We start from the raw sequence: 14,159 nt of genomic DNA, 5'->3' as shown, positions 1-14,159 counted from the left end.
GAGGGTATTTCTGTGTTTGAAGAGCTATCAAGAACAGCTTAGGATAATACTTTTCTCATTAATATTAACATTGCTTATTTCATCGAATATGAAACCTGTAACAAGAAATGGAGTGGATTTTTGCATGATAAGGAATTGACATTCAATCTTGACCTTCCTCGCTCACAAACAACAACAAAGAAATAGTTACATGTTGTCCTGATGTGTTTTCAAGCTTTGCATTCATTTGCTATTAAAGGGCAATATACTATTTAACATAGATTACCTACAAATACATCCATGTTTTTGAATGCTGTTGTAAAAACTATATATTCTGTAGTAAACTGGAGGGGGGGGGACTAAAGTTACCAGCTTTCCACTCCATCTCCAGTAATGTTGTTAAATATATGCCACAGAAGCTTTATTGAGGTTGGCTATATCAGTTGAACTCTGACTTGTACACTATATTTTTAAACCTGAAAAACCACAGGACATGTCAGTAAATCAGCAGAAAATTTAGTGTTTTGTATAAATCCAAGCGCAGGCTCCAAACTGAACTCTCAACTCGGTGACCTCACTAAGCTGAATGTTCCAGCTCTTCATAAAAGGATGGGGAGATGTAGTGTATGAATGCAATTGATCTAAGGAAAAACATACGGGTTAAGAAAGTAACAACTAACTTATTGGGTTGAACAAGTGAGCCTTTTTATTTCTTGCCTGCTTTTCTTAAAGCAGCCATCATAGTATGGTAAAGTATGTAAATAACAGAAGAAGAATACATTATAAATCAATTGGGGGCAGGGAGAATCAGCCGCTCAAAACCTTAAGAATCTCTGGGGTTTCAGAGAACTTTGGAGAGTGAAGCTTATGCTTTGGGGAGCACCCATGAGTTGTTCCTGTCATAAGGGTTGAGTTTATAGGATTATTTCAAAACTTATTTATATGTATTTTCACATCTGTGGGAATAAGGGGGAACCAAGTTATTGTGGGAATAAGGGGGAACCAGAGACCAAATAGCAAACATGCGCTGGATCATGGAGAAAGCTAGAGAGTTCCAGAAAAACGTCTGCTTCTGCTTCATTGACTACCGTATGCAAAAGCCTTTGACTGTGTTGACCACAGCAAACTATGACAAGTTCTTAAAGAAATGGGAGTGCCTGATCACCTCATCTCTCTCCTGAGAAATCTCTATGTGGGACAAGAAGCTACAGTTAGAACTGGATATGGAACAACTGATTGGTTCAAAATTGGGAAAGGAGTACGACAAGGTTGTATATTGTCTCCCTGCTTATTTAACTTATATGCAGAATTCATCATGTGAAAGGCTGGACTAGATGAATCCCAAGCCAGAATTAAGATTGCCAGAAGAAATATCAACAACCTCAGATATGCAGATGACACAACCTTGATGGCAGAAAGCAAGGAGGAATTAAAGAACTTTTTAATGAGGGTGAAAGAGGAGAGCGCAAAATGTGGTCTGAAGCTCAACATCAAAAAAACCAAGATCATGGCCACTAGTCCCATCACATCCTGGCAAATAGAAGGGGAAGAAATGGAGGCAGTGAGAGATTTTACTTTCTTGCGCTCCTTGATCACTGCAGATGGTGACAGCAGTCACAAAATTAAAAGACGCCTGCTTCTTGGGAGAAAAGCAATGACAAACCTAGACAGCATCTTAAAAAGCAGAGACATCACCTTGCCTACAAAGTTCCATATAGTTAAAGCTATGGTTTTCCCAGTAGTGATGTATGGAAGTGAGAGCTGGACCATAAAGAAGGCTGATCACTGAAGAATTGATGCTTTTGAATTATGGTGCTGGAGGAGACTCTTGAGAGTCCCATGGACTGCAAGAAGATCAATTCTGAAGGAAATCAGCCCTGAGTGCTCACTGGAAGGACAGATCCTGAAGCTGAGGCTCCAATACTATGGCCACCTCATGAGAAGAGAAGACTCCCTGGAAAAGACCCTGATGTTGGGAAAGATGGAGGGCACAAGGAGAAGGGGACGACAGAGGGTGAGATGGTTGGACAGTGTTCTTGAAGCTACCAACATGAGTCTGACCAAACTGCGGGAAGCAGTGGAAGACAGGAGTGCCTGGCATGCTATGGTCCATGGGGTCACGAAGAGTCGGACATGACTAAATGACTAAACAACAACAACAAGTTATTGTGGCTGTTGGCGACAGTTTGCAGGTGCTAGGTCAGAATGTATGAAAGGAGCTGGATGTTAAAACCTGAGGCTCTTGTGCTCATGCCTGTCTGATATACATTTTAACGGATTTTAATATCGTGTTTTTCTATTGTAACCTGTCCTAGGATCTTATGGCGAAGGGTGTGTCAGAAATCCAGAACGTGTGTTTGTCTCACTTATACAATAGGGTTAGCTTAAAAATCTTACGTACAACAAAATAATGTCATTGGTCCTAAGAAGAAGAGAGTTGAATGGGACTTGGTTTCTCTTTACTTTATCATATATAATCTTTTTGGCAAGTGCTGCCTTTTGGTGTCATTTATTCATACCCTGTTGCTACGCTACAGAGTAGCTAAGACTTTGTGAAACAAATAGTGTGCTGATTTTTATTTTATTTTTAAAATGGCCATGTTAATGCCCAATGAATACTTCTCAGGTTTCTTAAGTCATAGGTACCATAAATCATACCTTTTCCTTCCCAGCTACACTGAGACAGAATAATCTCTAGTTCCTCTTCTGTGTTTTCCTCTATGACTCTATCCTAGTCATTGGAAAGAGATGACTAATGGCACCCCAAACTGCTACCTCATATCCTGTAGCATGTCAGTTTTCTCCTGACATTTCTTTTACAGCACTGTTCTCACAAATGGCAAAGAGTGGCTGAAATTGCAGTGCTAGTCCTTGAAACTGATGTTAATAGGGAACCGTTTTCCTTTGAAATTAGCATCATGTGGAACTTGACACACACAAATCACTCGATTCATGGTGAAAAACACCAGCGCTGGGTGCTTCAGAGCAGCCAGAATTGTAGGCCGCAATGTCCTGAAAGGTTGAGATGGAAAAACTCTACAGGAAAATAAAAAAGTCAATGTTGAAATTTTGCAGACCATTTCCCCAGCGATCATGCGCATCTGCAAACATTTATGAAGAATATGCTTTGGTTTCTGTCAAATCGGGTAAGATTTACTGAAAAAACACATCTCTCTGTTTCAGTGGAATATAAATTGTGGTCCACCTTAACGTGGAAGCGTACCTTGAAGAATGTAAACCACATTATTCAATCAGAAACTGCAGCTGTGCAAACAGATAAGAAAAGACAGTACGAGCACCACCTAATTTACTGTACTTGTTAGGCTTAAGCCAAAACACTGAGCATTTTGCACAAGAGAAAATTTTCGTTCATTGTATAAATGGAGAAGATTTGGTTTGGCAAGAGTAAAAACCTAATGTCGGTGAAAATTGTTCAAAACAGTTTCATCAACCCAATTTTTTAGTCTTAAGCAGAACTGTTGTAAACGATGAAAGCAGAATGCGATGTTTAAAACCAGCAGCAATTTAGAAATGGCACATGGCACAACTTAAATGCCAAGTTAAAAGCAAGTGTTCAAACAACCAGCAAAAAGGTTTTTTTAAAAAAACTTAATGCCTTTCTGAATGAAACCACTTTAACTTAGGTGGCGATAAGTAAATACATACAAAGAATCATAGAGCTGGAAGGGACCCTGAGGATCATCTAGACCTACCCCCTGCAATGCAGCTGTCCCATACGGGGATTGAACCTACAACCTTGGTGTTTGTCATCATCATGACCTAACCAACTGAGCTATCCATTTGAAGTCTGAGAATCAATGCTTCTCAAAATACCAAGATCTGTCGTGAGGGAGGGCACTCCAGTACAAGCTCATTAGTGCACCCTCCTAGTTTTGCATTGTTTTTAATTATTTCTATGCTGCCCTATTCCCGGAGGTATGATAAGGTACATAGTTTGTTGCTGATTTAGAATCATAGAGTTGGAAGAGACCACAAGGGCCATCCAGTCCAACCCCCTGCCAAGCAGGAAACACCATCAAAGCATTCTTGACATATGCCTGTCAAGCCTCTGCTTAAAGACCTCCAAAGAAGGAGACTCCACCACACTTCTTGGCAGCAAATTCCACTGCCGAACAGCTCTTACTGTCAGGAAGTTCTTCCTAATGTTTAGGTGGAATCTTCTTTCTTGTAGTTTGAATCCATTGCTCCGTGTCCGCTTCTCTGGAGCAGCAGAAAACAACCTTTCTCCCTCCTCTATATGACATCCTTTTATATATTTGAACATGGCTATCATATCACCCCTTAACCTTCTCTTCTCCAGGCTAAACATGCCCAGCTCCCTAAGCCGTTCCTCATAAGGCATTGTTTCCAGGCCATTGACCATTTTGGTTGCCCCCTTCTGGTGTGGGGCTCCCTGAACTGCTCTTGAAAGGTACTGCACAGGTGATGGTGACTAGGACCAGCAGTTCATTTCTGTTGTTAAGAGAGAAGAAGCAGGGATGTACCTGGGCCTTTGATCTTTGCTCTTGCAACAAACACGATCTAGCTTCATTCCTGCCGCAGGATATTCCTGCAGAATCTTCTGGCATAGTTATACTTGCCCCAACGACTGCAAATTGCCATCAACAGGTCTTTCCATTTGGACACATTGTTGGTTTCTGTTAGCCTGACATAAACCTCTTCCTTTAAGCTTATTGATTTGCAAGTTTGAGCTTGGATTTAGATGTTGCCTTGATTTATTCTGAGATGTTATTAGAACCAGGTTCCCCCTCCCTCCCTCTCTCCCCCCCAAACACACATCTTGGGATAGCTTTGATTTATGAGGCTTATATTTTGGGCTTGTGTGCACTCCCAGCAAACAGGAGAAGGTTCAAATAATTCAGCTAGTCTTCCATTGATTATTTTTCTGCAAAATGTATTTCCAGTATAATAATACAAAAGTATAATATTCCCAGTCTTCACCCTATAAAATTCATTTTTTTTTCATTTCTAACTACTAATTTTTGCTAAATTCTCTTAAAGACTGCTGGTTTAAAATTTCATGCTGTCATGAAGAGAAAAATAATATGATATCAATACTCTTTCTTTTCCAGTGGTTGCTTACCAGATTGATTAAAGCTGTTCCTTTTAATGGGGTAATACCTGAGCAGCTAATAATTTCAAGGAATTATAGTTTACATAAGCCATATTTCCATATATAATTTTTGGGTGCTGTCCACCCTAAAGAAAAACCCATTAGCATCCAACCAGGTGGCGCTGTGGTTAAACCACTGAGCCTAGGGCTTGCTGATCAGAAGGTCAGTGGTTCGAATCCCTGTGACGGGGTGAGCTCCCGTTGCTCGGTCCCAGCTCCTGCCAACCTAGCAGTTCGAAAGCATGTAAAAATGCAAGTAGATAAATAGGAACCGCTACAGCGGGAAGGTAAACGGTGTTTCCATGTGCTGCTCTGGTTTGCCAGAAGCGGCTTTGTCATGCTGGCCACATGACCTGGAAGCTATACGCCGGCTCCCTCAGCCAATAATGCGAGATGAGCGCGCAACCCCAGAGTCGGTCACGACTGGACCTAATGGTCAGGGGTCCCTTTACCTTTACCTTTAAGGCACACTGTACATAAAACAGCTACTGCTAAAGCTATAGAACCACAGTAACCTGACAACTTACATGGGGTTACATTCTGGGGGTGGTGCCTAAAGCTAAAATCCCATATAGCCAAAACACATTGGGTGCAATGGTTGGTCATGGGACATGGGTGGTGCTGTGGCCTAAACCACTGAGCCTCTTGGGCTTGCTGATCAGAAGGTCAGCGGTTCAAATCCCTGCGACGGGGTGAGCTCCCGTTGCTCTGTTCCCCAAACTCTTCACCCCCTTTAAAAAAAAATTAATATTTTGCCAAGTACATAAACCTGAATGCGCACAGGTTAAATGTGCAAAAGTTGTGGGCATATGGTATTAGTTCTGAGAGTTGAGTGGTGGCAGATTAAAATAAAAAGGCTCAACTTTAAGTTTCACCTAATTGTCATCTTGCTTAAAAATATACTGAGTGTTTCCTGAAATGGCTTTTCAAGATTCACCTCTTCTATGGCTTAACCCTCTACAGCATAATCCTATGCAGGTATACTCAGATGTAAATCTCTTTTAGCTTAGTGGGGGATTGACTCTGATACAGTTGTAATTGGCAAGGGAGCAGCTCTTACCTGACTTTCCGTCACAGGCACTGCTAGGGCTTAGTGGGAGAAGGAGGGGCAAGGTGGAGACAAGGTCAGCATGGTGCAAATGCACTAGCAGGAGTGCAGGATTGCGATCCTCCTCCTCCTCACCAACTGCTACTGCACTGAGGTAAACATGCATAGAACTGCATACAACAGATCCTGAGTGCATATAGAGCTGCATTTGTACATACTTAGCCCTGCTTTTCATTTCATTTCCTTTTTTATCTGCTTCTCTGTGACTGTTTAGATTGTAAGCTTCTCAGGACAGGGACTTGTCTTCTGTTTTTCTTCTTTGAACAAGTGAACTAATACCAGGATGCAGATGCTGATGGTTGCTAAACATCCGCAAAGTACTGTTTAAGAAATGGACAACTATGACACTTGCGTTACCAGCGATTGGCAAACATGGGGCAAACCTGTCACCATCCAGTTAAACTAGTGTTTCTCAAACCTGGGTCTCCAGCTGCTGTTGGACTACGACTCCCATCATCCCTAGCAGGACCAGTGGTCAGGAATGATGGGAGTTGTAGTCCAACAACAGCTAGAGACCCAGATTTGAGAAAAATGGATAAGTATTCTTTGTTTCTAAGCATGTTATTTTGGACTGAGGTGGGCAGCCCTGGAGATTTTGCTGGACTGGGAACGTCCATCATTCTTGATTTTATTTCTGTGGATTTTCTGTTGGCTGGATTATGCTTTATATTCTATTTCTGAACACTGCTCAAGTATATTTTCTGAATGTACAGCAGCTTATAAATTATGATACAAAACAAATAACATATTTTTGATGGCCAAAAGGAGGAGGAGTTGGCATAAAGGAGTGGTCTGTCATTCTCTGAAGCATAACAGTGTTGAATGCACTACTGTGCTAGACATGGGTGCCAATTCCCTGGGGCCCCTGGATGCCCATGAAGGGGCTGGGCCCTCACAAATTTCAGTGCCAGGGCCGTGCATGCTTCATGGCACCCATGGCCCCAGGCACTCACGGTTGTGGGGCCAAGCTGGTACTCCTGTAAGAGAGTGTCTTACATGCATAAGTATCCTTCAATGAGTCTTGTTTGAATAAGTTTCTGTATTACTGATTTTATAAAAGTATTTCTATAGCACTTTCCACATGAGGAGGGGGTACCAAAGTTGTGTTTCCACATGGATAAATCAAATGAATCAAATATAAAGGGGGAAAGTCTCATAATGAGCACAGTATAAAAATGTACCTGGATGTACCATTTCAACATGTGCCTAGTGGCAGAGAATCATCAGCCATCTAAGTGTTTAAACAAGGGCTCGTGATTTAGTTGTTCCTAAGCCGCAACACTGGTACAAAGGTAGCTGCAGCTTTGTTTGTATAAACCAGAACTTTATGTAATGCTTTCTGTACTTCTTTTCAAAGGATCATCTGTTTTATCTAGAAGCACACAGACTGGAGAGGGGACGTGGACGGTGCCCGTTTGACCCCAATTCCTCCTTCATCTCCACTTTAATTGGTAATGGCTTGTCGTATGTTATGAAATGTATTTCTGAGTTTTCTTCCCCAACTCTCTTAAGGTGTTGTCAGTATTCATTTACATGTCTTTGATGTGTCTGTTCTACCTGTGCCTACATTTATGTTGTGTTTAATTCTCTTTGTTTCACTGGTTCAACCATATAGCCAATGTTTTCTTTTGCCTGTTTGATAGGTAGACATGCAATGGTTGCATAATATTAGGCAACTTTTCAGACAGTAATCTAACTTCAAAGCAATACAGCCCACTGAGTTCTGATTCACTGTATATTAGATTCATTAAAATCAATCAATCAATCATGTCCTCCAGATCTGCCATCACAGATCAGGACTACAATCTGATCTGCTCCAGCCATCACAGCCAATGGCCCAGGCTTATGGCAGCTGTACTGTAGTGCTAAACACCTGAATGAAATCAGGTAGGAAAGGTTTTTACAGATGTTGATTTTGAGTAGGGACATAGATCCACAATAAGCTTGTTGACCCTGGGTCTGATTCCAGAGATCACCTTGCAGGTCAGTGGCCCATGCCTGAATTTTCAGCACACTACCATGTTTTTCAAAAGCATCAATGAAAAATTGATGCTTTTGAATTATGGTGCTGGAGGAGACTCTTGAGAGTCCCATGGACTGCAAGAAGATCAAACCTATCCATGCTTAAGGAAATCAGCCCTGGAAGGACAGATCCTGAAGCTGAGGCTCCAATACTTTGGCCACCTCATGAGAAGAGAAGAATCCTTGGAAAAGACCCTGATGTTGGGAAAGATGGAGGGCACAAGGAGAAGGGGACGACAGAGGAAGAGATGGTTGGACAGTGTTCTTGAAGCTACGAACATAAGTTGGACCAAACTGTGGGAGGCAGTGGAAGACAGGAGTGCCTGGCATGCTATGGTCCATGGGGTCACGAAGAGTCGGACACGACTAAACAACTAAACAACAACCATGTTTTTCAGTGAAATAATGATGGTTCATGATGGCAAAACTAAGCCAAAACTAAGGATGCCTAAGACCCGATGAAGCTGCTTACCTTTTCCATTGAAATAGACAAGATTTCAGGGTGGCACTGTTACCTTGGGAGTAAGCCCCATTCAGTTTAGTGAGATTTCCTTTTGAATACACACGTATAGGATTGCACTGTGAAGTGATTAATTTGGATTGGATTTCAGTTCTTCCTTTTTTTCCGTTGTTTAGTTTTTTCCCCTTAAATTACCTTCAAGAGTTACTTTCTCTTGACCTGGTACTAAGGAAAGAGGCAGCGAGGAACAATTTCATTTCTGAATAAACTCAGAGTAAGTTGTAAATTACAATCAGGAAACAGAGCAGACCTTCAACCGCAGATAATGCTTCATAAAAATGTTAAATGTTTAGATAAATTCCATCAAGAATTTTTGGACCTAAGTACCCAAAGCAAATGAATTCCCCTGTCTGTTTCCAATAAAGCAAAGCTCTACTTGGTAATAGATCTCATTGGCAGGTTGACAGAGACCACAGAAGTTCTTGAAAGGATAATTTTCTTCAGGCGCGTGGCTTTTGATATGTAGCACACAGTAGTAGCAGCCCTGTTATCTGTGTCTTTTCTAGCCCAGATCTTTTCTGCTGCTGAGACTGAGATGTGACTTATTCCCAAGACTTGGTAGTAGTGCAAATGCTTTTTATGCAGAAGTGCCCAGATCAATCCCTGGATAATGGTCCATGCTTGGGTGGAGGAGACAGAGTTCAAGAAGGATACTGCCAAACTGGAACGTGTCCAGAAGAGGGCAACGAAAATGGTCAAAGGCCTGGAAACGATGCCTTACGAGGAACGGCTTAGGGAGCTGGGTATGTTTAGCCTGGAGAAGAGAAGGTTAAGGGGTGATATGATAGCCATGTTCAAATATATGAAAGGATGTCATATGGAGGAGGGAGAAAGATTGTTTTCTGCTGCTCCAGAGAAGCGGACACGGAGCAATGGATTCAAACTACAAGAAAGAAGATTCCACCTAAACATTAGGAAGAACTTCCTGACAGTAAGAGCTGTTCGGCAGTGGAATTTGCTACCAAGGAGTGTGGTAGAGTCTCCTTCTTTGGAGGTCTTTAAGCAGAGGCTTGACAGGCATATGTCAAGAATGCTTTGATGGTGTTTCCTGATTGGCAGGGGGTTGGACTGGATGACCCTTGTGGTCTCTTCCAACTCTATGATTTTATGAGCACAAATAACTCCACCATGTCACACGCTGCCGGTGAAGCAGCCCTGGGGATGACCTTTATGCTGAAGCTTCTCATTCTGCTCAAACTGCAACAGGATAGCTCTTGTGCCTCACCCCCAGGCTTCTTTGGTCTCAGGTTGTGCCATGTCTCTGAGTAACACCAGTTCAGAGAAGGGCCCTGTGAAACCAGAGGTGTCAACTCTCCCAGCTAGATCAATTCAGGACCATTCTTTATATTTCTATGTATGTACAGGCCATAAAAATTCTCCAGTAAACACAAGCACACACACACACACCCCTGACAGTATATAACAATACAAAATCAATTTATTCGTATTTCATCTTTGGTGATGTGTCAGGGGAAGAATAGTTGCAAGAATTCTTAAAAGGCCACAATAACCACACAGGTGCCACATTTTTAATATGTAGAATCAGAATAAGTGCCCTGAACAATGTGAAACTTCCTTACTCTTCAAGACATTTTTGAGGGGGGGGAGGATAACTCCAGAGAGCTTTTACCTCACACTGAAGCATGATTTCCATTGTTTTTGTTCTGTGGTTTTTCCCACCCTTCTATTTATCATCATCGTTGTTGTTGTTTAGTCATTTAATCGTGTCCGACTCTTCGTGACCCCATGGACCAGAGCACGCCAGGCACTCCTGTCTTCCACTGCCTCCCGCAGTTTGGTCAAACTCATGTTCGTAGCTTCAAGAACACTGTCCAACCATCTCGTCCTCTGTCGTCCCCTTCTCCTAGTGCCCTCAATCTTTCCCAACACCAGGGTCTTTTCCAGGGAGTCTTCTCTTCTCATGAGGTGACCAAATTACTGGAGCCTCAGCTTTAGGATCTGTCCTTCCAGTGAGCACTCAGGGCTGATTTCCTTCAGAATGGATAGGTTTGATCTTCTTGCAGTCCATGGGACTCTCAAGAGTCTCCTCCAGCACCATAATTCAAAAGAACCAATTCTTCGGCGATCAGCCTTCTTTATGGTCCAGCTCTCACTTCCATACATCACTACTGGGAAAACCATAGTTTTAACTATACGGACCTTTGTCGGCAAGGTGATGTCTCTGCTTTTTAAGATGCTGTCCAGGTTTGTCATCACTTTAAAAATAATACACCCATTTAGGTGCCCTTTCCATATGTATATTTTCTGACTTAGAGATTTAGACTAGAAGGTAGGATATAAATATTTCAAATAAGTAAGAACAATATAAATAACATTGTTAGAGATGGGGGTATGGGAGGGGAAGCAATCACTAAGTATTCACATTTCTGTTCCACAAGCATAGGCATCTCTCTAAGCAGTATAATGGAGATCTGATAATTGCTCTGTATCAAGTTGCATATTGCGGATCCGCTTATAATTTTTGAACGTATGAAACTGCGCTTTGTATGCACAAGAACATAGGACGTGTTGTTCTCCCTGGTTCATTATTGTTTCCTACACTGACTGGCAGCCACTTTCTAGGTTTTCATACAGGGGATTTCCCCAGCCCTATCTGCAGATGCAGTGGCAAAAAGATGCTCTGTTACTGATCTGCGACCACTCCCCTCTGCACATGTTTATTAACAAAGAAGACTTACCTGTTCTATAGTTTTAGATCCAGATAGTTCAGTTTGCAATTATTAAACGACGTCTATTTTTACATAGCACACCTAACATTTGACTGCAAACTATTTTCTTCTTCAAACCGTCACTGGGTAAAAAAAAACTATTTCATGAATGGAAGAACAGATTGGATGCAATCCAAAGTATATTTGTGGAATTGGAATGCTACCAATATCCCCTTTTAATTTTTTGTTAAATTGCAGTACTTTGTGGACGTGATCCCACCAGATTTATGATTCCAGCAGAAGAATAAGAGTGCTTGCTTCACCACCTCCCACTGAAACTGGTGGGGGATTTGAAGTGCTTAACTTTAGCTTGATTGCTCCCTTTGCTTCTGACAAGATGCATGTAGTGAAATGCTTAAATTGCATCTAGCAACAGCACCTGACAGACTCTCTCTTTTGCATGTGACTGCAATCGGTGCTGGCAGCTCCAAAGCAGCCATCCCAGGGCTTTGCGTTCTCTCCAGTAGGAAAATAAACACCAGTGTGCAAAGTGACAATGCCTCTACGAATGCTCAAATTTCCCTTATCTCATGAAAGAGTGGGAAGACCCTCCACGTAATGAACTGTAAAGCCCTTGGCTCTCGACCAACACACACACTTCCTCTGGGAAATCAAAGTTACCTCACGAATTTGAAACTTAGCTTAAGAATTTACTTCATAAGTCATGCATGACCTTCATTCTGCCAAGGATGTCTGTACTCTGAGAAAGGCTGGAAATCACACATGCATAGAAAATTTCCTTGTAGAAGTTGTACACCACACAGTGTGCATGTAATGCTAAGCCGAACTGTAGCCTCAGCGCAAGCATGCAGGTTTACCAGAAAAAAGGGAAAAAAGAATGCTTCTTCCAAGGACGCTGATAACCCCCTCCCCCTTTTTGCAAGGGTGAGCTGTCATACTGTTTTGGCTAAATAAGCCCAGGCACCTTGCAAAGTTGGAAGTGATTATTCAGGTGTTTGGAGACTGCGGTTTTCATGCCATCTCAAATACGTAAGGATTCCTTTTTCTCAAGAACTGCTGTAACTTGTTTACTTTATTTGCAAAGGTGTTATTCCTGTGGCGAAGCAGATCTCCGCATGGGTTTGCTAGCACCAGTAAAGATTTCTGGGTTTGCCATATCTGCAGAATATTTAGGGTCATTATTAGGAACTACAGCATCAGTACTTCCAAAGGCATCAGTTGCACTGAAATCAGATCCACACTTATTTGCAGACAGCAAGTAAAAGATTGGTAATCCGAGAGAGAGGGGGAAAGTAGTAATAGTGATAATGATAATAATTAAAAACCATAACAGTAACAGTAAAGTTAGTCAGATATGCTTGCTTATAGCTTTAAAAAAGTTGAAAGTATTCAGTTTTTTGTAAGAGGGCAGTAAAAGATCTGCACAGATTAACTGAGACTGTCAAAAGGCTAATTTTCTTCCCATTCTGAAAGGATGGCTTCCCTCTGCTTCTTTTGTGGTATATGGGTGCCATCCAGTGGCAAATAAATGTAAGGCACATTGAGAAAGGGGGAAAGCCAAGTACATTATGAAATCCCCTTTTAAAAAGACAAGTGAGGCAGAAAATGTCATCGGGCAGCCAATGCCTTGCAGTTCACCCTGGAGCGGAATCTTGAACTCGTAATGTAGAATACAAGTAATTTAATGTAGGAAAATAAATCTATCTTCTTACACAGCATGGTGGGGGCGAGGAGATTTGGGAGAAAGGAAAGTGGAGACTTACTGTATTCATGTTTCAAAAGGTTACTGTAAATTGCCTTAAGCTTTTACGCCAGCTTCATACTTGCATGGGCACAGCATTTCCTGTAACGCTTGGGCCTACAGTTTGGGCCTTGACAACAGCATCAACACATCCCTGCGCATGGAAAAACAGAATGCCAGGGAGAAGTCTAGATTGAAACCTCCCTGTTATATTTTGTCGTGTTCTCCGCCTGTCCCTGCCCTGCCCTCCTCTAGAAGGGCTGTAGAGAAGCACTGAAGTATGCAACTCTTCACCTGCACCCCGAAGTGGTACGGTGCAGGAAAATCTGTGTCCACAGGACTGGTCAAACGCCTCACCTGCAATGTAACATGTATGTTGTGTGAGTGTGGCAACCCTCTCTCCACTTACCACGGATATGCATCTGACCTTCAGGTGGCGAATTGTTCGCTGGGCTCTACAGTGACTACTGGGGGCGAGATGCTGCCATCTTCCGCACAATGGGCCGTACGGCACACATCCGGACCGAGCCAGACGATGAGCGCCTGCTGAAAGGTACAAGGGGTCCGTAAGAAATCTTCGTTGTTTAATAATAGTAATCATAAAAATGAACCATAGTGTTTTGCCCAGATGTGCCAGGAGGTTTAAAAGGCTTCAGCGACGCAAGGTTCTAGCCTCATCCTCCCTGCAAAGTCCTCTCCAAATCATTGCTAATCCCCGTAGCAGTCAATATTTGCAATATCAGTGGTGGTCCCTCGAAAAGATCTCAGGGGAACAGTACTTTTTGCTTGAGAGTCCAGATTGGGGAGGGCAGTGGGGATACCAGCTATAACTTGTGCATTGGGTCCTTTAGGTTAGCATAAACATCATGTGTTTGGCCAATTGTGCAATACCAATAGTTCATACAGACCCAAATCATTCCCTGCTAATTCTACAGAGAAAGGAAACGGAGTTGATTTTATTTGCA

At 42.2% G+C, this 14,159-nt stretch overlaps 1 protein-coding gene across 2 annotated transcripts in view; it reads left to right on the top strand.

Moving 5' to 3' along the window:
* SEMA3E (semaphorin 3E) overlaps positions 1–14,159 on the top strand; it is a 165,507-nt gene that overhangs the window by 114,987 nt on the left and 36,361 nt on the right. Inside the window, exons 5-6 of one of the 2 annotated variants that reach the window (XM_035138053.3) lie at positions 7,579–7,672; positions 13,628–13,747. In XM_035138053.3, the coding sequence (XP_034993944.2) occupies positions 7,579–7,672; positions 13,628–13,747 (214 nt within the window). Of the gene's footprint in view, positions 1–7,578; positions 7,673–13,627; positions 13,757–14,159 lie in introns of both variants that reach the window. The other variant, XM_035138052.3, reaches the window with a different exon arrangement.

The sequence above is a fragment of the Zootoca vivipara genome, chromosome 5 (genome assembly GCF_965207765.1).
Source record: "Zootoca vivipara chromosome 5, rZooViv2.hap1.1, whole genome shotgun sequence".
Taxonomy (NCBI): Eukaryota; Metazoa; Chordata; class Lepidosauria; order Squamata; family Lacertidae; genus Zootoca; species Zootoca vivipara.
The sequence above is the reverse complement of the archived record's forward strand: the minus strand, read 5'-3'. Positions and strand labels throughout refer to the sequence as shown.